Raw genomic sequence first — 25,001 nt, 5'->3', positions numbered from 1 at the left:
TGAGATACTGTGAAGTTTAGAGTTGGGCCACACTACTGTGTGTTGTGTAGGGCTCCAGCGGCAGTCTTCCTATTACTAACGGCACTGAGATGGGAACACCAGACCACCTGACCTGCCTCCTGAGAAATCTGTATGCAGGTCAAGAAACAACAGCTAGAACTGGACATGAAACAACAGACTGGTTCCAAATTGGAAAAGGAGTATGTCAAGGTTGTGTATTGTCACCCTGCTTATTTAACTTATATGCAGAGTAAATCATGAGAGATGCTGGACTGGAAGAAACACAAGCTGGAATCAAGATTGCTGGGAAAAATATCAATAACCTCAGATACACAGATGACACCACCCTTATGGCAAAAAGCAAAGAAGAACTAAAGAGCCTCTTGATGAAAGTGAAAGAGGAGGGTGAAAAACTTGGCTTAAAACTCAACATTCAGAAAACAAAGATCATGGCATCCGATCCCATTACTTCATGGCAAATAGATGGGGAAACAGTGGAAACAGTGACAGACTTTATTTGGGGGGTGGGGTGGGGTTCCAAAATCACTGCAGATGGTGACTGTAGCCATAAAATTAAAAGATGCTTGCTCCTTGGAAGAAAAGTTATGACCAACCTAGACAGCTCATTAAAAAGCGAAAAACATTACTTTGCCAACAAAGGTCTGCATAGTCAAAGCTATGGTTTTTCCAACAGTCATGTATGGATGTGAGAGTTGGACTATAAAGAAAGCTGAGTGCCAAAGAATTGATGCTTTTGAACTTTGGTGTTGGAGAAGACTCTTGAGAGTCCCTTGGATTGCAAGGAGATCCAACCAGTCCATCCTAAAGGAAATCAGTCCTGAATACCTTCTTTGGAAGGACTGATGCTGAAGCTGAAGCTCCAATACTTTGGCCACCTGATGCGAAGAACTGACTCATTGGAAAAGACTTTGATGCTGGGAAGGATTGAAGGCGGGAGGAGAAGGGGATGACCGAGGATGAGATGGTTGGATGGCATCACCGACTCAATGGACATGAGTTTGAGTAAACTCCGGGAGAGTTGGTGATGGACAGGGAGGCCTGGTGTGCTGCAGTCCATGGGATTGCAAAGAGTTGGACACGACTGAGTGACTGAACTGAAGTGAACTGAAGAAGTCTAAGGAGCAAAGTGCACAGTACAAAATCCTGAACCACATATTCAGGTGTTTCTCCCCCAGCCCTTTGAAAGGAGACCCGTCCTTGAAGTCTTCATACATGGAGGGGAGACTGTGGCATGAGAACGGTGGAGATGATGATGATTCTCTGAAAGCAGGACTGAAAATCACCTGCATCACATTACATGGAGCTCCCAGGAGGGGGGATTGGGAGCATCAAATAGGGCGCTTGTGAAAGTCTTTGGAAGAGCTGAACCCATCTGGATCTTCTGTAAGCTGGTGCTGCTCCCCTTGCAGTGGGACAAAGTGGCCCCAAGGCACACTATCCGGAAGCCCATCATTGCCCATAACACACACTTCCCATTGGTGTTATTGTTTACCTGAAGTATAAGTAGCTTCTCAACCCAAACACCTATTGTCAGCCATTAGCAGCCATTGGCTGACTGCCTTGGGTGGGCTTCCTAGACCAGACCCAGAGGCAGCAGTTTGTGCAAGAGGTTTATTAAGCAGATTCTCCAGGGAAACCATGTAGGGAAGGAGAAGAAGAGAAGCATGAATGCGACTGATTTCAGGTGAAGTTTCAGCTGATCCCACAGGGAGCTCTGGATCATAAAACTGGCAAAAGTAAGGGCAGTGGGACTTCATCCTGCCGCTCTGACCGGTCACTGTTCACTTGTGGTGGGGCTGGAAGGTAAATATGCAAGACACACTGTTCTCATATGCAGTGATGTGGCATCAGGAGCTGAAGTGTAGTCCTCAGAGGGAAGTGGAAGTCCAGCTAGGAGGGAAGCGTTCAGGAGCCAGGCACACAGAGAGGACAAGGCAGAGCTGCTGCTGTGTCTATGCATCCCCGCTTCACACCTGCCATGTGTGTGTGTGTAAAGCCTTAGGAAGGGCACGGATGTGGCTAGGCCTTCACTGCATCCCTGAGGCTAAGCTGGGGTTCGGTGCCAGACTCTGATCTACAAATTTCTAATGAGTGCATGGATGTTTGGACCCCCTGCTGGAATAAAATTTGTTATGAGTCAAGGGGATCTGGCTTGGATGAGTAGGAGGACTGAGGAATCAAAGATAATACAGAGCAAACATGGGGGTGGGAAGTGGTGAGGGGAGAGGCTGCAGGGTTCCTCCTGAGGGATGTGGAAGAACTAAAAAACCTGGGTCCACACGGGGAGAAGTGAGCGTCTGTGCCCCTGAGGCAAACCCTTTAGTCTTGGTATGTCTGTAGGTCCTGACGTGGTCTTGTAGCTTGGCTGGACTCCTCCCAGCTGTGAGTGTACTCCAGCTTGCCCAGTGACCCACGTGGAGCCATGCCTGTTTGTGCTCCCAGAGGCAGGTCTGTGGATTTCAGTCCAACTGTGGATCCTGAAGCAGCCCTAGGACCTGGCTCCACTCAGGCTGCAGTAGACGGAGTCCTGACTCCACAGGAACCTGGCAGGAGACACCCTTCTTTGTGCCTCGAGCCCACCTCAAACCTAGTCTTGGCTGTGCTTCCTGCAAGCAGCCCTGTGACTCAGCACGACCTCCTCTCAGCTGCATCTGGGGGAATCTTGCCTGCCCAAGTGACCTGCTGAAGTCACACACATCTGTGAATCTGATAGCACTGTTTGCAGACTGTCTGCAGATCCTGAACAGATCTTTGTCAAGTGTTAGCTCTACTGAACAAGATCCTAGAGACAGTGCCATCAACTCAAAGACCAGACAGAATTCACACACACCTAGGAGAGAGACCCTGTTAATGGGACTTCCAACTGCAAACCCTACTGTGGACTCACTAGTAAACATCTGGGCTCCAACCCACTCAGCTGAGTTCCCACAAACAGTACCATGAGGTGTTTGCTCCTTTGAATGCACGGAGAGCAATTCAAGGCTAAACAGAACATGAATAATAGACCAAACACAACACCACAAAAGGAAGATAATAAAAATTCAGAAACTGACCCCAAAGAAATGGGAATTTTCAATAATGAAAACCGTAAAACATTTCCTCAAAGATCAAGAACAAAACAAGGATGTCCACTCTCACCACTTGTATTCGACATAGTTTCGGAAGTCCTAGCCTTGGCAATCAGAGAATAAAAAAATAAAAGGAATACAAATTGGAAAGGAAGAAGTAAAAACTGTCACTGTTTGTAGATTATGTGATACTATAGATAGAAAATCCCAAAGACGCTGCCAGAAAACTACTAGAGCTTATAAATGAATTTGATCAGATTGCAGGATACAAAATTATTTCACACACATCTCTTGCATTCCTATGACACTAACAGAAAAAGAACAGAAAGAGAAATTAAGGAAACAATTCCATTTACCATCACATCAAAATGTATAAAATACCTAGGAATAAACCTACCCAAGGAGGTAAAAGACCTGTCCTCAGAAAACTATAAGATACTGATGAAAGAAATCAACAATGACAGAAATAGTTCTTGGTTTGGAAAAATCAGTATTACCAAAATGATTATACTACCCAAAGCAAGTAACAGATTCAATGCAATTACCATCGAATTACCAATGGTAGTCTTTCACAGAATTACATCACAAAATTTTTACAATTTGTATGCAAATACAGAAGATCCTGAATGGTCAAAGCAATCTTGAGAAAGAAAGATGGAGCTGGAAGAATCAGACCCCTTTACTTCAGACTATATTAAAAAGCTACAGTCATCAAAACAGTATGGTGCTGGCACAAACACAGAACTAAATGTCAATGGAACAGGAGAGAATGTCCAGAGATAAACCCACACATCTATGGTCAATTAATCTACAACAAAGGAAGCAAGAATATACAATGGAGAAAAGACGGCCTCTTTAATAAATGGTGCTAGGAAAACAGGACAGCTACAGTAAGAGAATGAAATCAGAACACTCCCTAACACCATGCACAGAAATAAACTCAAAGTGGATGAAAGACATAAATCCAGTAACTGTACAGCTCTTAGAGGGAAACAGGCAGAACACTCTCTGACATAAAAATCTTTTTTTGATCCACCTCCTAGAGTAATGAAAATAAAAACAAAAATACACAAATGGAACCTAGTTAAACTTAAAAGCTTTTGCACAGCACAGGAAACAGTAAACAAGATGAAGAGAGAACCCTTAGATCAGTCAGTCATAGGAAATACTATGATAGTCATATGGAAATACTGTAAACAATTATACCCACCACCCCCCCAAATTGGATCATGTAGAAGAAATGAATACATTTCTATAAACTAATCACCTATCAAGACTGATCAGAAATACATAATCTGAACAAAACTAGTGAGTAAGGAGATTAATGCAGTAATAATTAATAGTAATAGTAGAAAAACCTCCTAACAAAGAAAAGCCCAGGACCAAATGATTTCATGGGTGAATTCTACAAAATATTTAAGGATCAACACCAGTCCTTTTGATAGTTTGCTGCTGTGAGCCATGAACACCACCAGGATTCGTGGCCTCTGGATCTGGGGCCAGAGATGAGGCTTGATCAGAGCTTTTGTGTAGCAAAGTTTTATTAAAGTATAAAAAGAGGTAGAGAAAGCATCTGATATAGACATCAGAAAGGGACAGAAAGAGTTCCCTCTTACTAGTTTTTAGCAAGGCACTTTATATATGTTAGATGGCTGCTAATCAAATAAGGGAAACACCTCAAGGCTGAGGGAGTTTCACCAGGCCCTCTCCCACAACACACATTTTTGAGATAGGATGGCACAAGGGGTGTCATCTCTGGCCGTAAAACAATTCACATGAATACTGGTTTGTTGAGCCATTATCAGCCTAAGGTTTGAGAAAAGAGTGTCTGCCACTTGCAGTTTATTTCCTCCTGTCCCTTGGGGACCTCTGGCCTTCCTACCTGTTAACCCTCTCACTTTCAAACTCTAATAAACATATGAAGAGAAGGAAACACTTGTAAACTCATTTTACCACACCAGCACTACTCTGTTACCAAAGTCAGACAAGGACATCATGAGAAAAGAATTCCAGGCAAATATCCTTGATGAACATAGATGCAAAAGTCTTAGCAAAATGTTAGTAAACCAGCTCAACAGCACATTAAGAGGTATGATCCGTGGTTTATCCCTGTGATGCAAGGATAGTTCAACATATGTGAATCAATCAATATGATTCACCACATTGATAGAATAAAGGATAAAAACCATATGATCATCTCAATAGATGTTGAGAAAATGTTTGACAAAATAAAACATCCTTCAGGATAAAACCTGTCAAGCATCAGGTATAGAAAGAAGGTGCCTGAGCACAAGGAAGGCCGTGTATGACGGTCCCACACTGACATCCCTAATGGTAAATGAAAAGTTTCCTCTAGATGAGGGATAAGACAAGGATGCCCACTCTCACCACTTTTATTCACCACAGTACTGGAAGTCCTAGGCAGGGCAAAGAGGCAACAAAAAGGAGTACCCAAACCAGAAAGGAAAAAGTAAAACTATCTGTATTTGCAGATGGCATGAGCTTACACAGAAAATACTAAATACTCCATCAAACAGTTACAAACATCATCCTGCCATTTGTGACAACGTGGATGAAGCTGGAGGATACCATGCCCAGTGAGAGATGGTGGATAAAATGACAAATACTGCACAGTGCTGCTTGTACTGTGGAACCTGGCAAACTGACCGCATGGAAACAGAGGAGACAGGCGCTTGCTCGGAGCCTGGGGGTGTGGAAAAGGGACGCGGGGACGAAACAGTACAAACTCTCAGCTAGGAGACAAGCGAGTTCTCAGGATGGAACACACGCATGGAGTCGAGGGTTAATAATGCCACGTTGTACACTTGATAGTCACTAAGAGAGTAAACATTAAGCATTCTTAAAAAACAATTTTTGAGGTTATGAATGTGTTACTTAACTTTACTGTGGTAATCATTTCACAGTTTACACATATCAAATCATGTTGTACACCCTGAAAAACCCATGTTGTACAAAGTATATACTTTTACTTATCAATCATACATAAGTAAAGGTAGTCCTCAGCAGTGGCCACAAGACTGGAAAAGCTCAGTTTCCATTCTAATGCCAAAAGAATGTTCAAACTACCACATAATTGCACTCATTTTACATGCTAACAAAATAATGCTCAAAATCCTCAAAGCTAGGCTTCAACAGTATGTGAACTGAGAACTTCCAGAATACAAGCTGGTTTTAGAAAAGGCATAGGAACCAGAGATCAAATAGCCAACATCCACTGGATCATAGAAAAAGCAAGAGAATTCCAGAAAAAGATCTACTTCTTCATTGACTATGTTAAAACCTCTGACTATGTGGATCACGACAAACTGTGGAAAATTCTTAAAGAGATGGGAATACCAAACCACCTTACCTGCCTCCTGAGAAATCTATATGCAGGTCAAGAAGCAACAGTTAGAACTGAACATGGAACAATGAACTGGTTCAAAATCAGGAAAGGAGTAATGTCAAGGCTGTATGTTGTCACCCTGCTTATTTAACTTATATGCAGAGTATGTCATGCAAAGTGCTAGGCTGGATGAAGCACAAGCTGGAATCAAGATTGCCAGGAGAAATATCAATAACCTCAGATATGCAGATGACACAACCCTTATGGTAGAAAGCAAAGAGGAACTAAAGAGCCTCTTGAAGAAGGTGAAAGAGGAGAGTGAAAAAGTTGGCTTAAAGCGCAGCATTCAAAAAACAAAAATCATGGCACCTGGTCCCATCCCTACATGGCAAGTAGATGGGGGAAATAATGGAAACTGAAGGACTTTATTTTCTTGGACTCCAAAATCACTGCAGATGATGACTACAGCCATGAAATTAAAAGACGCTTGCTCCTTGGAAGAAAAGCTATGACAAACCTAGACAGCAAATTAAGGGCAGAGACATCACTTTGCCAACAAAGGTCTGTTTAGTCAAGCTATGGTTTTTCCAGTAGTCATGTACAGATGTGAGAGTTGGACCATAAAGAAGGCTGAGCACTGAAGAATTGATGCTTTTGAACTGTGGTGTTGGAGAAGACTTTTGAGAGTCTCTTGGACTGCAAAAAGATCCAAACAGTCCATCCTAAAGGAAATCAACTCCAAATATCATTGGAAGGACTGATGCTGAAGCTGAAGCTCAAGTACTTTGGCCACCTGATGTGAAGAACTGACTCATTTGAAAAGACCCTGATGCTGGGAAAGATTGAAGGCAGGAGGAGAAGGGGCCAACAGAGGATGAGATAGTTGGATGGCATCACTGACTCAATGGAATTTGAGCAAGCTCCAGGAGATGGTGATAGACAGGGAAGCCTGGCGTGGTGCAGTCATGGGGTCACAAAGAGGCAGACACGACTGAGGGACTGAACAACAATGGTAGCATACTGACTCTCTGCAACCACCCTACGTTAGAAGCTGACCCCTTTTCTGAAAACACAGGATGGAGAATGAAGACATAAAACCCCTGCGCTGAGTCAGGGTGACTGAGTGTATCCTTGATTAGATCAAAACTAGGAATTGAAGCTATCCAGGCAAGATCAGCAGGATGGGTCTCAGAAGACCTGCTGAGCAGTCACCAGTGATTCCAGATTTAATGTCCTCGGGGACTGATGTCCCCAGTGGGGACAATTAATGCTTTGTAGGAGCAGGGAAGCCTGCAGCCACTGGTTAGCACTAGCCACGGTGTGTAGTTTGTCCAGGGCAGGGCATCTTCCATTTCCCCCTCATGTCAAGTAATTGTTAAGAGGAGTTGTAGCCATGACTGGGTGAAATCTGCACTTGCTGGTGGTGTGAGGAAGGCAGCAGTGAAAGCAGACACTGAGGGCAAGGCCGCCAGTGGCACATGGCCACTAGCACTCGAGATGCTGAAATCTGGAGACGACCAGTAAGAGCCCTGGGCCAATGACCAACTGATAGGGGGTAGCCATGACTTCTTTGTGCTTCTTTCTTGGGATGGGAAGTCGGTGTCTGCAGAAACGATGGGCCGGACTGTTGACTGACTGGTGCCACCACAGCCTCATTGTCTGGTGTCAGCTCTGTACCTCCTGCCGCTGTTCATGCCGCTGCTGCTAGTCAACCGTCCCTGGATGGACACTTCTGAGTGCCAGTCCGTGTTCCAGTAGCTTCCAAGGATGACCTCAGTTCTTACTTGGTGGTGATTAGATCTGTCCCCAAGGTGCTGGTCAGCTTCTCCAGAGAGTCCGGAATCCAAGGTAGGTTTCGCCTAGTGAAGGAGAGCAGGTTCTGTGCTAATTGGCCCCTCCGGGCCCTTGAGCATGAACTGTGAGTCATGTTTCTGCCAACCTTAGACAATATAGGGCTTCTCTAGGCATATAGACAATATAGGCCCTATATGGTCACACATTTCTGATGGACTCTACTCATTATACTAGGTGGATCCACTGTATTTTTTTCCTTGTAGTCATTTCTATCTCCTAATGATTCCTGAGAATTCTTCAAAGGTTTCTTTCTTAGGACTGAGAAGAAAATTTCTTGAGAGGATACCAGAAATTCCAAAAGGATATTTTCCATCTTTTGTAAGCATATACTATAATTTAATGTGGATTTTATGCATCATGTGTGTTTTATAGACGAAAAACAATGTTTTTATTTTGTTGGGTGATTATATTTTACTCTCTAAGAGCCATGAGAACACTTTGTCATGTTTGAGAATAAAGTTTAGTAAAAATGCAAAGCGAGTAATGTGCACAAAAATGTGGAATAAAATCACTTTGTCTTTCTCTCTCCCACACCTCTCTCTCTCTCTCTCTTTTCCCACTCTGGGTCTTTCTCTCCTTTCATGTAAGAGACTGTTGGTTGAAAACTGTCACCATTGTCCACACCAGTAAACACACTGCAGTTGGTGGTCTGCGTGTCATTCTCGGGCCGCCCCTCACAGGGACCTGTTTCTGTAGAATCTGGTGAAAGCCCTAAGCTCCCAGACACTGACTCTAAAGCAGCTGGGCACAGGGCGCCCAGGTCCAAGCCAGCACCGGAAAGTAGTTTGTTGGTCACCAGCTTCATGCAGACAGTCTTCCTTCTTAATTAAAGTGCTATGATCTAAGTGGTGAAATACTTTCAAGGAGCACTAGTTTGAAATCAGCACAGCCCACACACAATCTTGGTTTTCAGAGAGCCAGGACATCTGCACCTGCATCTCCATTTGGAAGCTGGCATGCATGGGCCTGAGTGCCCACTATTTCAGGATTATCTGGGGAGATTTTTGATGCAGGTGAAGCATTTTGGTGGTGATTTGTCTCTGATTTGGTAGGGGGGCGGGGCTCCCTGTTGTGGGCTGTGCAGGGGCTGGCAGCAGAGAATCTGGAGTTGAATCAGGGTCCAGTCCCATCCGGACCCCTGGCTTTCCACTCGCAAGTCACTGGACAGTGCTGTAAGGACCCCTGGCTGACCTCCGTCAGTACTGACTGGACGTAGCGAGTCCAGGAGGAGAACGGGGATTTGGGAAAAAGGTTCTTTCCAATAGCAGGTTATTTTTCTCGCTGTTCCTCCTCTGTCCCCAGACACGGTCTGAGCGTATGAGTGGCTGTAAATACAGATTTTCAAATAGGAGACAGAGGTCAGAACGCCCCTCCCCAGGGTTCCCCTGGAAGTCCACCCCAACCCCACCCGACATGTGCTCCATGAGGGCCAGGAAGCACAATCCTGGCACACTGACCAGGAGTCGGAGTCTGGGAATTTCCGTGAGTGGCCATCTCAGTCCTGCGCTGGCAGAGAGGGGATTTGAGCTTCTCCACACCTCAGGGGGCAGTCGCTCTCACTGAAAGTTCCCAGAATTATCCCACAATTATCCCACAATCCTGATAATTATCCCACAATTATCAGGAGCGCAAAGCTCCATTTTTATTGCCAAAATAAGTTTTAAAATCCTCTTTCTTAGTGGGTTGTGCACACGAGTGTAAGAGGGAACACTCAGAACAAGTTCAAACTCTTTCTCTACAGCCTGAGTCGGAACAGCGCCCATGGTCTCAGAGGGACAATGCTGGCACCCTCCAGGGCTGTGATGAACCAGACGCTAGTCACCGAGTTCTTCATTCTGGGGTTCTCAGAAACACCTGGGCTGCGAACGCTGCTCTTTTCCGCCTTCCTGCTTCTGTACACAGTGGCCCTCTCTGGAAACCTGCTCATTGTGGTGGTCATCAACTCCAGTCCAGCCCTGCACACCCCCATGTACTTCTTCCTGGTCAACCTGGCTGTGGTGGACATTCTCTGCACGTCCACGATCCTACCTGAGCTTCTGGTGGGCATGGTGGCCAGCAAGACCATCTCTTATGGGGGCTGCATGGCCCAGCTCTTCTTCTTCACGTGGTCCATGGGGGCCGAGCTGCTGCTCTTCTCGGCCATGGCCTATGACCGCTACGTGGCCATCTGCCGGCCCCTGCACTACAGCGCCCTCATGGGCCCCCGGGTGTGTGCGCTCTTGGCGGGGGTGGTGTGGACAGTCAGCCTGATCAACACCGGCGTTCACACAGGCCTTATGCTTCGCCTGCCCTTCTGCCGCTCCAACGTGGTGGAGCACTTCTTCTGTGAGATCCCCCCTCTGCTGAAGCTCTCCTGCGCCCCGACCCAGCTGAATGAAACCATGGCCTTCACGGCAGACATCTTCCTGGCCGTGGGGAACTTCTCGGTGATCACGCTGTCCTACGGCTGCATCATCGGCAGCATCCTGCGCATGCGCTCGGCGGTGGGCAAGCGGCGCGCCTTCTCCACCTGCTCCTCCCACCTCCTGGTGGTCACCTTGTACTACTCCACCGTCATCTACACTTACATCCGCCCCGCCTCCAGCTACTCGCTGGACAAGGACAAGCTGGTGTCAGTGATCTACACTTCCGTGGCCCCCTCCCTGAACCCCCTCATCTACTCGCTGAGAAACATGGAGGTCAAGGCGGCGCTCAGGAGGCTTCTGTCCTGCAGCTGAGGTCACGCCCAGCAAGGTCCTCTTGCCTGGAGGGCGGGGCCCAGTGTGGCTTTCCCTAAACTGGGGCATGGTTGTTGTCTGGAAGCCCATCCTGCCTCCTAAGGTCTCACCCGACTGGACTGTATAGTGAGACCATGGGACCAGCTCTAGGCATCTCTCCCCCACTTTCAGGAAGCCCCTTAACCTCCCAGACTCGCCCTGTCCTTCCCTGGTGGATCCTGGGATGACCAATGACAGCTTCATGACCCAAGAAGCACGTAGTAGATCACCAGCTGCACCTGGCCCTTTCTTCAGCCCTTCTAGCAACTTCTTCCCAAGATGCCTCATCTTTGTTTTCCAACAAGCCTGGACTTCGCTGCAGCCCTCCTTTTTTGGGCTTCTGCATTCGCAATGGGTGGCCTTTGCCTTAGTCACAGGAGGATCTGAGCAGGGATGAGAGGGATTAAGGTAGGATATGTTAGTCCTGTTCTACCTTAGGATAGGGATTTCCACTGGGGGGAGTGTGGGGCGGATTTCAGGGAGATAGGTTCCCCCTGGTAGCAAAGTGGTCTTCCAGGAGTGGTCTTTTTAAATGTGAGTGATTTTTAGGAGAATATTTTGGCAAGGCTTTTTCAAGTCTATGATGTAAAGATGTTACTGGCATCAGTGTGGAAAGTGGCCAGGCTCTTTCCTTTTCTTCCCCCTCCACCACAAACTCAGCTGTCCTCCCCTTCAGAACTGGACGGCAGGAAGATTGGGCTCAGGAGGGTTTGGAACCCAGGGAGATGCTGGGGAAGAGGGGCTTTTCATGGGCGAGCCCTTTCTGTTCCTTTGTGATTTAGCTTCACAGCGCTGGGGGAGGGGCGTGGGGAATCTGTGCGGCTTGAAGGGATGGGGACAGAAGGGCCTCTTTGAGGGAAGTGTGTTCTTGATTCCCTGGGGGCTGTCTCCTTTGAGCAAATCTCCCCCTGCTATGGTGCTTGTCTGTCTCCTGAAGACTGTAAACACTTTGAGGACAATGACAAGGTCCACCTTCTTACACTTGAACCAGGGTTTGTTCCTCTAAACTGGCTCATTCTGTAAGCAATGTGCACCATGTATGAGGCAGGCACCCTGTAAATACCACTGACTGCAGATTGAATGATACAGGGATGATTTCTACCAATGAGACCATCAGACTTCTTTTTGGAAAGACTTGGTAGAGGCATTTTTGTGACATGGTTAGTCAGTGAATGATGACCTCATGTGAAGAGTTGACTCACTGGAAAAGACTCTGATGCTGGGAGGGACTGGGGGCAGGAGGAGAAGGGGACGACAGAGGATGAGATGGCTGGATGGCATCACTGACTCGATGGACATGAGTCTGAGTGAACTCTGGGAGTTGGTGATGGACAGGGAGGCCTGGCGTGCTGTGATTCATGGGGTCACAAAGAGTTGGACACGACTGAGCGACTGAGCTGAGATAAACTGAATCAGAAATAAGCTTCACGGTTGTGAGATTTATGAAACCTGTGGAAATTGGCAAGTGTCACTGAAATGGTGGCCAGTGGCAGAATTCTCAGTACAATCCTGGAGTGTGCGAGTTTACACAGGGCCTGATATGTGTGTGTGTGGGGGGGTGGGGGTGGGGTGGAAGGTGTTGGTCGGCAGCGTGTTGAGAGTTGTTGGCGCCACGCCCTGTGGTTTGACCTTTAGATGCATAGGCTTTGCCATCTGTGCTGCTCTGACCTCAGGGTAAGCATGGCTGCAGGAAGTGCTTCCAGACATGAATCCTGAAGCCAGAATCTGCATGAGAGGCGCCTGTCCCCACCTCCTAGTTGGGGGAGGCACTGCACTGAAATACGTGTCCAGATCCCCCAGGGAGGAGCCCGGCCAAGGTAGCCCCCTTGAGGCTCGGACTCCTGGCTCATATGGACTCCTGGTCTCTGCTGCTCTCTGTGCTGTAGGAACTCCCTGAAGAGGATAATGGGGTTTCTTTTAACTGCAAATGGATTCTATGCTAATAAACTAGAAAATAAGACATTTGAAAGGAGAATATACGAAAGTAAAACCCTTTGTTATCCCATTGAGAGGCACCTACCTGTAACATTCTGGTATAAACAGTTTTCTGTTTGTACTTCTACACATATATACACAGGTTATCAAGGGGAAGGGGTGAGATAAATGAGGAGTTTGGGATTAACAGATATGCTCTACTATATAGAAAACAGATAACTAACAAGGACCTACTGTATTATAGCACAGGGAAATCTACTCAATATGTTTTAATAGCCTATAAGGAAAAAGAATCTGAAAAAGAATATATATACATATATAAGAATTACTTTGTTATATACCCCAAACTAACACAACTGTACTTCAATAAAAAATGGAGGATCACTTTGTATTTATTATTTTATGAAAACTGTTTCTCACGGTTTAGAATTCTTCACATGTCATCCCAGGTTTCTCCAGGTCACTTCATTTGGGAGGGACTGTGCTCATTATTGGGGTGTGCATGAAGTCAGTGTGCCCACTAGCACCTCGGGCATCATCCTGCAAGTGCGGGCCTTCTCCCTTCCCTCAAGCCTGACATTCACATTCTCAGAAAGTTCCCTTGTTCTTTCTTTACTCCAAAATAAAATGTATGCGTAATAAATAATGTTTTTAAATACCGAAATTAAAAAAGAGACAATGTTTTTTTTTTCAGTTTGATAATCTTTAATTAGAATGTATCAGACTAGCCTTCATGCAGGTAACAATTATAATCTCCAGAATAAATATTTTTAAGTGCCACAACTGTTTTTAGTACCCAAAAGTGACCTAAACTAAGCAGAACTGGATAGAAATAAACTGTGTAAGAATGGAGTCATTATAAAGATTTTTCCTGTTTAAACTCAGTTTTCAGCTAAGTACAGGGCGCCTGCAGCTCTTCATCAGGTCACAGTGTAGGTGAGGAGAAAGGGACCCTTGTGCACTGTTGATGGGAGTGTGACTAGTGCAGCTGCTGTGGAGAAGAGTACGGAAGCTCCTCAAAGAATTAAAAATAGAGCTACTTTATGATCCAACGTGGAGAAGGGCATCCAGCCCACTCCAGTCCTCTTGCCTGGAGAATCCCATGGACAGAGGAGCCTGGCGGGCTACAGCCCATGTGGTCACAAAGAGTTGGACACGACTGAGCGTGAGCACACTTGACCGACAGGCTTCCTCCTGGGCCTATATATCCAAAGGGACCGAATCAGGATCTTGAGAGACCCACATCCCTGTGCACACTACAGTTATATATACATGTATGTATGTATTTGTATGTATACATATATAATGTGTGTGTGTAGTGTAGAGATATATGTATGTATCTACACATATACACGCACATCTACATGAGAATACTATTCAGCCCTATGAAAAGCTGACACCTGCTATTTGTGACATTTGGCTGAGTTATTCAGACAGAGGTAAATACTGTAAGATCTCTTTTATACGTGGAATCTAAAAAATCAAACTCAGAAATAGACAGCAGTGTGGCAGTTAACAGGGGCTGGGGTAAGGTTAAGGAATTATTGTCAAAGGGTACTAAGTTCCAGTTATAAAACTAACAAGTTTTGCATATCTAATGCACTTCAGAATTATTTTTTAAATCAGGGTTATTATAGCTAGTAGTACTCCATTACATTACCAGAGGTCAACTTGCCAACATCTGTTGGATCATAGAAAAAATAATAGAGTTCCAGAAAAACATCTACTTCTGCTTCATTGACTGTGCTAAAGCCTTTGACTGTGTGAGTCACAACAAACTGTGGAAAATTCTTCCAACAAAAATGGCAGACTCCAGTATTGACGCACAGACAAATCGATTCCAGACAGGGTCAGTGTACCCTGTAAAACAAATGAACTAACTCCAGCTAGGCTACCCACTCCCACAAGAGCTAGCTCCCAAAAGAACTGGTTCCAACTGGTGGTGGTGGTTTAGTCACTAAGTTGTGTCTGACTCTTGCAACCCCTTCGACTGTAGCCTGCCAGGCTCCTCTGTCCATGGGGATTCTCCAGGCAAGAATACTGGAGTGGGTTGCCATTTCCTTCTCCAGGGGATCTTCCCGACCCAGGAATTGAACCCAGGTCTCCTGCATTGCGACTTAGCAGCAGCAGCAGCAGCAGCTCCTGCATCGCAGGCAGATTCTTAACTGACTGAGCTACAAGGGAAGCCCCAACTGGACCAGTTCCCAAATCAGGTAAATAAAATTACCCTTCAAATGAGCTAATTTCAACTGGGGTGAACTTGCTCCATGAGGACTAGTTCCCAATGAACTGGTTCAGGGTAGAGTCCAACAGCACCTCCTCTCTGCAAATGGGTACCCAACCAAATTGGCTTATCCCATAAAGGAAAAGACCAGATTGGAGGGGAGAAATGTTCCCGGTGTACACACCAGAGCGACTTACCCTCCAAAATCGAACCTGTTGGCTGTCAACACAAAAGGACACATAAAACAAGCAAACTGGCTGAAGCAGCTATCAAATTGGGCAGACTTACCCTCCAAACATAATTGAGTCCGTCAGCTCTAGAAGTTTGTTGGTTCCTTGTCTCAGCTGCCAAGCTCTGGGAGAAGTCAGTGCCACTTCAGGGAATCTTGAAGGAAAGATTCTCAGGACAACAAATGGTCCTGGGAGCTGCTAGGGTCCTGCCCCAATATTCCCTGATTGGGGCTGGCTAGCCACAAGCAGCAAGGCTCCTGGCTGGCTAAGCCGAATTGTTACCTAGTTCAAGCTTGCTCTTGTCGCCACTCGATAGGCCAATGAATCCGAGAGAGGAGGTATTGAGGCAAGGAAGAGACCTAGAAAATGGCAGGCTAGAACCTCAAAATAACCATCCTCCAAACTGTGGAAAATTCTTAGGAAGATGGCAATACCAGACCACCTTACCTGCCTCCTGAGAAACCTGTATGCTGGTCAAGAAGCAACAGTTAGAACCAAACATGGAATAATGGACTGGTTCAAAATTGGGAAGGGAGCACAATAAGGCTGCGTATTGTCACCCTGCTTATTAAACTTATATGCAGAGTATATCATGCAAAATGCCGGACTGGATGAAACACAAGCTGAAATCAAGATTGTGGGGAGAAATATCAATAACCTCAGATATGCAGATGACACCACCCTTATTACAGAAAGTGAAGAAGAACTAAAAAGCCTCTAGATGAAGGTTAAAGAGGAAAGTGAAAAAGCTGGCTTAAAACTCAATATTCAAAAAGTGAAGATCATGGCATCAGTCCAATCACTTCATGACAAATAGATGGGGAAACAATGGAAAAGTTCAGTTCAGTTCAGTCACTCAGTCGTGTCCAACTCTTTCTGACCCCATGGACTACAGCACGCCAGGCTCCCCTGTCCATCACCAACTCCCAGATCTTGCTCAAACTCATGTCCACTGAGTTGGTGATGTCATCCAACCATCTCATCTTTGTCACTACCTTCTCCTGCCTTCAATCTTACCCAGCTTCAGGGTCTTTTCCAATGAGTCAGTTCTTTGCATCAGGTGGCCAAAGTGTTGAAGCTTCATCTTCAGCATCAGTTCTTTCAATGAATATTCAGGATTGATTTCCTTTAGGATGGACTGGTTGGATCTCCTTGCTGTCCAAGGGACTCTCAAGAGTCTTCTGCAACACCACAGTTCAAAATCATCAACTCTTCAGTGCTCAGTTTTCTTTATGATCCAACTCTCACATCCATACATGATTACTGGAAAAAACCATAGTTTTGACTATATGGATCTTTGCTGGCAAAGTAATGTCTCTGTTTTTTAATATGCTGTCTAGATTTGCCATAGCTTTTCTTCCAAGAAGCAAGCATCTTTTAATTTCATGGCTGCCATCACCATCTGCAGTGATTTTGGATCCCAAGAAGATAAAGTCTGTCACTGTTTTCATTGATGCCAAAGCTGAGCACCAAAGAACTGATGCTTTTGAACTGTGGTGTTGGAGAAGACTCTTGAGAGTCCCTTGGACTGCAAGGAAATCAAACCAGTAAATCCTAAAGGAAATCAGTCCTGAATATTCATTGGAAGGACTGTTGCTGACGCTGAAACTCCAATACTTTGGTCATCTGATGCAAAGAACTGACTCATTGGAAAAGACCCTGATGCTGGGAAAGGTTGAAGGCAGGAGGAGAAGGGAATGACAGAGGATGAGATGGTTGGATGGCATCACTGACTCAATGGACATGAGTTTGAGCAAGCTCTTGGAGTCAGTGATTGTCAGGGATGCCTGGCCTGTTGCAGTCCATGGGGTTGCAAAGAGTTGGACATGACTGAGTAACTGAACTGAACTGAACTGAACTGTTTCTTTTGGAAAAGGAGAATGACAAGACTGTGTATTATCATGCTGATTATTTAACTTATATGCAGAATACATCATGTGAAATGCTGAGTTGGATGAAGCACAAGCTGGAATCAAGATAGACAGGAAAAATATCAATTACCTCAGGTATGCAGATGACACCACCCTTATGGCAGAAAGTGAAGCAGAACTAAAGAACCTCTTGATGAAAAGTGAAAGAGGAGAGTGAAAAAGCTGGCTTAAAACCCAACATTAAAAAAAAACTAAGGTCATAGCATCCAATCCCATCACTTTATGGCAAATAGATGAGGAAACAGTGGAAGCCACTGCAGATGGTGGCTGTGCTGTGCTGTGCTGATTTGCTCGGTCGTGTCCGACTCTGCGACCCCATGGACTGTAGCCTCAGGCTCGTCTGTCCATGGAGATTCTCCAGGCAAGGATACTGAGTAGGTTGTCATGCCCTCCTCCAGGGGACCTTCCCAATCCAGGGATCGAACCCAGGTCTCCCACATTGCAGGCAGATTCTTTACCAACTGAGCCACCAGGGAAGCCCCATGGTGACTGTATTCTTTTATTAACTCTTTTAACAGATTCATCAACACATTCAGTTTTTAGACTTGTGAACTCATTCACTGGTCACAACAAATGCAGTAAGAGGTGTGTGTAGGGGTCAAACACCTCACTTTTCCTCTTGTTCTTTGGCACCTAAGGAGAGCTGCAGACTGACACCCAGCCGGTGTGCGTCAGGTGTCAGCGCAGGTCCCTCCTCGCACAGCAGCGGCCACGGCCACACCGGGCTGCCAAGCCACCCAACGACAAGGTTTGCTGGAAGTTTGGGATTGCATATTCCATTTCACTACTTGGGATTGGTCTGTTCAGATTATCTTTTTCTTCCTGATTCAGTTTTGAAAAATTATGGTTTTTAGGAATATATACACTTCTTATAGGTTGTCTAATGTTTTGGTATATAACTGTACATAGAATTCTCTTATGATTTTATTGTATCTCTGTGATGTAAGTTGTAGTTTCATTTCTTATTTTGCTTATTTGGGCCCTTTGTCTTTTCCCCTAATGAGCCCGACTCAAAGCTTATGAATTTTGTTTATCTTTTCAAAAACCAGCCCTTGGTTTTATTGATATTTTCTATATATACATATATTTTTGGCTCTATGTTACTTAACTTCTTCTGATCTTTATTATTTATTTTCTTCTGCTGACTTTGGGCTTTGTTATTTTTTTCTAATTCTTTTAGATAAAAGATTGTTATTTATTTATTTTTTCCTGTTTCTTGATGTAGGTCTGTATTGCCACAAACCTTCCTCTTAGAGCTACTTTGCGAAAGTTGCATTTTGATTTTCATGTGCCTGAAGGTATTTTCTGATTACCTCTTTGATTTCTTCATTGACCCACTGTTATTTTTTAAATTAAATTAAATTTATTTTAATTGGAGGCTAATTACAATATTGTGGTGGTTTTTGCCATACATCCACATGGATCAGCCACAGATGCACATGTGTCCCCCCATCTTGAACCCCCCTCTCTCCCCATGCCATCCCTCTGAGTTGTTCCAGAGCACTGACTTTGAGTGTTCTGCTTCCTGCATCGAACTTGAGCTGGTCATCTATTTTATATATTTCAATGCTATTCTCTCAAATCATCCCACCCTCACCTTCTCCCACATAGTCTGAAAGTCTGTTCTTTACATCTGTGTCTCTTTTGCTGTCTTTTATGTAGGGTCATCATTATCACCTTTCTAAATTCCATTTATGTGCATTAATATACTGTATTGGTGTTTCTCTTTCTGACCTTTTTCACTCTATGCTGCTGCTGCTGCTAAGTCTCTTCAGTCATGTCCAACTCTGTGCAACCCCATAGACGGCAGGCCACCAGGCTCCTCTGTCCCTGGAATTCTCCAGGCAAGAACACTGGAGTGAGTTGCCATTTCCTTCTCCAATGCATGAAAATGAAAAGTGAAAGTGAGGTTGCTCAGTCATGTCTGACTCTGAGACCCCATGGACTGTAGCCTACCAGGCTCCTCAGTCCATGGGATTTTCCAGGCAAGAGTACTGGAATGGAGTGCCATTGCCTTCTCCCTCACTCTGTATAAGAGGCTCCAGTTTCATCCACCTCATTAGAACTGACTCAAAAGTGTTCTTTTTTATAGCTGAATAATATTCCATTGTGTATATGTATCACAACTTCCTTATCCATTCATCTGCCGATGGACATCTAGGTTGCTTCCATGTCCTAGCTATTGTAAATGGTGCTGCAATGAACATTGGGGTACATGTGTCTCTTTCAATTCTTGTTTCCTCAGGGTGTATGCCCTGCAGTGGGATTGCTGGGTCATATGGCAGTTCTATTTCCAGTTTTTTAAGGAATAGCCACACTGTTCTCCATAATGGCTATACTTGTTTGCATTCCCACCAACAGTGAAAGAGGGTCCCTTTTCTCCACGTTTTCTCCAGCATTTATTGTTTGTAGACTTTTTGATGACAGCCATTCTGACTGGCAAGAAATGGTACTTCATTTGCATTTCTCTGATGAGTGATGTTGACCATCTTGTCATGTGTTTGTTAGCCATCTGTATGTCTTCTCTGGAGAAATGTCTGTTTAATTCTATGGCCCACTTTTTGATTGGGTTGTTTATTTTTCTGGTACTGAGCTGGAAGAGCTGCTTGTATATTTTGGAGATTAATTCTTTGTCAGTTATTTCATTTGCTATTATTTTCTCCCATTCTGAAGACTGCCTTTTTACCTGGCTTATAGTTTACTTCACTGTGCAAAAGATTTTAAGTTTAATTAGGTCCCATTTGTTTATTTTTATTTCCATTACTCTGGGAGGTGGGTCATAGAGGATCTTGCCACGATTTATGTCAGAGTGTGTTCTGCCTATGTTTTCCTCTAAGAGTTGTATAGTTTCTGGTCTTATATTTATATCTTTAATCCATTTTGAGCTTATTTTTGTGTATGTTGTTAGGAAGTATTCTAGTTTCATTTTTTTTACAGGTGGTTGGCCAGTTTTCCCAGGACCACTTGTTAAAGAGACTGTCTTTTCTCCATTGTATATTTTTGCTTCCTTTGTCAAAGATAAGGTGCCTATAGGTGTGTGGATTTATCTCTAGGCTTTCTATTTTGTTCCATTGATGTATATTTCTGTCTTTGTGCCAGTACCATACTGTTTTGAGGACTGTAGTCTGAAGTCAGGAAGGTTGATTTCTCCAGTTCCATTATTCTTTTCAACATTGTTTTGGCTATTTGAAGTTTTATGTGTTTCCATACAAACTGTGAAATTATTTGTTCTAGTTCTGTGAAAAATACTGTTGGTAGCTTGATAGGGATTGCCTTGAATCTAAAGATTGCTTTGGGTAGTGTACTCATTTTCACTATATTGATTCTTCCAATCCATCAAGATGGTATATTTCTCCATCTATTTGTGTCATCTTTGATTTATTTCATCAGTGTTTTATAGTTTTCTATATATGGGTATTTTGTTTCTTTAGGTAAATTTATTCGTAAGTATTTTATTCTTTTTGTTTCAATGGTGAATGGGATTGTTTCCTTAATTTCTCTTTCCATTTTTCATTGTTAGTGGCTCAGATCATGAATTCCTTATTGCCAAATTCAGACTTAAACTGAAGAAAGTGGGGAAAACCATTAGACCATTCAGGTATGACTGAAATCAAATCCCTTATGATTATACAGTGAAAGTGAGAAGTAGATTTAAGGGAATATATCTGATAGACAGAATGCCTGATGAATTATGGACAGCAGTTCATGACATTGTACAGGAGACAGGGAGCAAGACCATCCTCAAGAAAAAGAAATGCAAAAAAGCAAAATGGCTGTCTGAGGAGGCCTTACAAATAGCTGTGAAAAGAAGAGAAGTGAAAAGCAAAGGAGAAAAGGAAAGATATACCCGTTTGAATGCAGAGTTTCAAAGAATAGCAAGGAGAGATAAGAAAGCCTTCCTCAGTGATCAGTGCAGAGAAATAGAGGAAAACAATTGAATGGGAAAGACTAGAGATCTCTTCAAGAAAATTAGAGATACCAAGGGAACATTTCATGCAAAGATGGGCTCAATAAAGGACAGAAATGGTAGGGACCTAATAGAAGCAGAAGATATTAAGAAGAGGTAGCAAGAATACACAGAAAACTGTACAAAAAAGATCTTCATGACCCAGATAACCACGATGGTGTGATCACTCACCTAGAGCCAGACATCCTGGAAGGTGAAGTCAAGTGGGCCTTAGAAAGCATCACTACGAACAGAGCTAGTGGAGGTGATGGAATTCCAGTTGAGCTATTTCAAATCCCAAAAGATGATGCTGTGAAAGTGCTGCACTCAATATGCCAACAAATTTGGAAAACTCAGCAGTGGCCACAGGACTGGAAAAGGTCAGTTTTCATTCCAATCCCAAAGAAAGTCAATGCCAAAGAATTCTCAAACTATTGCACAATTGCACTCATCTCACACACTAGCAAAGTAATGCTCAAAATTCTCCAAGCTAGGCTTCAACAATACATGAACCGTGAACTTCCAGATGTTCAAGTTGGTTTTAGAAAAGGCAGAGGAATCAGAGATCAAATTGCAAACATCTGCTGGATCATCAAAAAAGCAAGAAAGTTCCAGAAAAACATCTATTTCTGCTTTAATGACTATGCCAAAGCCTTTGACTGTGTGGATTGCCAAAAACTGTGGAAAATTATCTAAGAGATGTGAATACCAGACCACCTGACTGGCCTCTTGAGAAATATGTATGCAGGTCAAAAAGCAACAGTTAGAACTGGACATGTAACAACAGACTGGTTCCAAATAGGAAAAGGAGTATGTCAAGGCCATATATTGTCACCCTGCTTATTTAACTTATATGCAGAGTACATTATGAGAAACACTGGGCTGGAAGAAGCACAAGCTGGAATCAAGATTGCTGGGAGAAATATCAATAACCTCAGATATGCAGATGATACCACCCTTATGGCAGAAAGTGAAGAAGAACTAAAGAGCCTTTTGATGAAAGTGCAAGAGGAGAGTGAGAAAGTTGGCTTAAAGCTCAACATTCAGAAAACCAAGATCATGGCATCCAGTCCCATCACTTCATGGCAAATAGATGGGGAAACAGTGGCTGACTTTATTTTTTTGGGCTCCAAAATCACTGCAGATGGTGATTGCAGCCATGAAATTAAAAGATGCTTACTCCTTGAAAGGAAAGTTATGACCAACCTAGACAGCACATTCAAAAGCAGATACATTACTTTGCCAACAAAGGTCCATCTAGTCAAGGCTATGGTTTTTCCAGTTGTCATGTATGGATGTGAGAGTTAGAACATAAAGAAAGCTGAGTGCTGAAGAATTGATGCTTTTGAACTGTGGTGTTGGAGAAGACTCTTGTGAGTCCTTTGGACAGCAAGGAGATACAACCAGTACATCCTAAATTAGGAGATCAGTTCTGAATACTCATTGGAAGGACTGGTGTTGAAGCTGAAACTCCAATACTTTGGCCACCTGATACGAAGAGCTAACTCATTTGAAAAGACCTTGATGCTTGGAAAGATTGAAGGCAGGAGGAGAAGGGGACAACAGAAGATGAGATGGTTGGATGGCATCACCAACTCAATGGACATGTTTGGATAAACTCTGGGAGTTGGTGATGGACAGGGAGGCCTGGCATGCTGCAGTCCATGGGGTCACAAAGAGTCGAACACGACTGAGTGACTGAACTGAACTGAATGTACAGGAATGCAAAGGATTTCTGTGTATTAACTTTATATCCACAACTTTATATATTGATTGATTAGCTCTAGTAATTTTCTGGTGGTATCTTTAAGGTTTTCTATGTAGAGGATCATGCCATCTGCAAAAAGAATTTTACTTCTTTTCCAATATGGATTCCTTTTATTTCTTTTTCTTCTCTGATTGCTGTGGCTAGGACTTTCAAAACTATGTTGAATAGTAGTGGTGAGAGTGGGCATCCTTGTCTTGTTCCTGATTTTAGAGGAAATGCTTTCAATTTTTCACCATTGAGGAAAATGTTTGCTGTGGGTTTGTTTTATTATGTTAAGGTATGTTTCTTCTATGCTTGCTTTCTGGGGAATTTTTATCATAAATCTGTGTTGAGTTTTGTCAAAGGCTTTCTCTGCATCTATTGATATTATCATGTGGTTTTTATCTTTCAGTTTGTTAATATGGTATCACATTGATTAATTTTTGAATATTAAAGAATCCTTGCATCCCTGAGATAAAGCCCACTTGGTCATGATGTATAATCTTTTAATATGTTGTTGGATTCCGTTTACTAGAATTTTGTTGAGGATTTTTGCATCTATATTCATCAGTGATATTGGCCTGTAGTTTTCTTTTTCTGTGGCATTTTTGTCTGGTTTTTGGTATTAGGGTGATGGTGGCCTTATAGAATGAGTTTGAGAATTTACCTTTCTCTGCAATTTTCTGGAAGAATTTGAGTAGGATAGGTGTTAGTTCTTCTCTAAATTTTTGGTAGAATTCAGCTGTGAAGCCATCTGGTCCTGGGCTTTTGTTTGTTGGAAGATTTTTGATTACAGTTTCGATTTCCGTGCTTGTGATAGGTCTGTTAAGACTTTCTACTTCTTCCTGGTTCAGTTTTGGAAGGTTATACTTTTCTAAGAATTTGTCCATTTCTTCCAAGTTTTCCATTTTATTGGCATATACTTGCTTATAGTAGTCTCTTATGATCTTTTGTATTTGTGTGTTGTCTATTGTGATTTCTCCATTTTCATTTCTAATTTTATTGATTTGATTCTTCTTTCTTTTTTGCTTGATGAGTCTGGATAATGGTTTGTCTATTTTATTTATCTTCTCAAAGACCCACCTTCTAGTTTTGTTGCATTTTGCTATAGTCCTCTTTATTTCTTTTTAATTTATTTCTGCTCTGATTTTTATGATTTCTTTCCTTCTACTAACTGTGGGGTTTTTCTGTCCTTTTTTTAAGTTGCTTTAGGTGTAAAGTTAGGTTGTTTATTTGATGTTTTTCTTGTTTCTTGAAGTAGGCTTATATTGCTATGAACCTCCCTCTTAGCACTGCTTTTGCTGAATCTTATAGGTTTGGGTTGTTGTGTTTTCATTTTCAATTGTTTCTATGCATATTTTGATTGCCTTTTTGATTTATTCTGTGATCTGTTGGTTTTTCAGAAGCATGTTGCTTAGCCTCCACATGTTTGTATTTTTAATATTTTTTTTTCCCTGTAGTTGACATCTAGTCTTACTGCATTATGATCAGAAAAGATGCTTGGAATGATTTCATTAAAAAATTTTTTACCAAGGCTAGATTTATGGCCCAGGATGTGATCTATCCTGGAGAATGTTCTGTATGTACTTGAGAAAAAGGTGAAATCTATTGTTTTTGGGTGAAATGTCCTGTAGATATCAAATAGGTCTAACTGGTCTGTTATATCCTTTAAAGCTTGTATTCCCTTGCCAATTTTCTGTTTGGTTGATCTATCTATAGGTGTGAGTGGATATTAAAGTCCCACACTATGACTGTGTTACTGTTAATTTCCCCCTTCATACTTGTTAGCATTTGCCTTATGTACTGGAGTGCTCCTATGTTGGATGCATATCTATTCATAATTGTTATATCTTCTTCTTGGATTGATCCTTTGATCATTATGTGGTGTCCTTCTTTGATTCTTATTATGGTCTTTATTTCAAAGTCTATTTTTGTCTGATGTG

General features: G+C 43.3%; 2 protein-coding genes across 2 annotated transcripts in view; both read left to right on the top strand.

Annotated features, from left to right (window-relative positions):
* TCERG1L (transcription elongation regulator 1 like) overlaps positions 1-25,001 on the top strand; it is a 478,247-nt gene that overhangs the window by 87,992 nt on the left and 365,254 nt on the right. The gene's annotated exons all lie outside the window — the stretch shown is intronic.
* Positions 10,068-11,006, top strand: OR12J2 (olfactory receptor family 12 subfamily J member 2). Its single transcript, NM_001390806.1, has one exon. The coding sequence runs from the start codon at positions 10,068-10,070 to the stop codon at positions 11,004-11,006; it is 939 nt and encodes a 312-aa protein (NP_001377735.1).

Source organism: Bos taurus, chromosome 26, assembly GCF_002263795.3.
Source record: "Bos taurus isolate L1 Dominette 01449 registration number 42190680 breed Hereford chromosome 26, ARS-UCD2.0, whole genome shotgun sequence".
In the NCBI taxonomy this organism is placed as follows: domain Eukaryota; kingdom Metazoa; phylum Chordata; class Mammalia; order Artiodactyla; family Bovidae; genus Bos; species Bos taurus.
Note: the sequence above shows the minus strand (reverse complement) of the source record. Positions and strands in the feature narration are given on the sequence as shown.

Bases quoted from the DNA above. Each gene is read 5' to 3' on its own strand.
- OR12J2 (NM_001390806.1), top strand. From the start codon at position 10,068: ATGCTGGCACCCTCCAGGGCTGTGATGAACCAGACGCTAGTCACCGAG.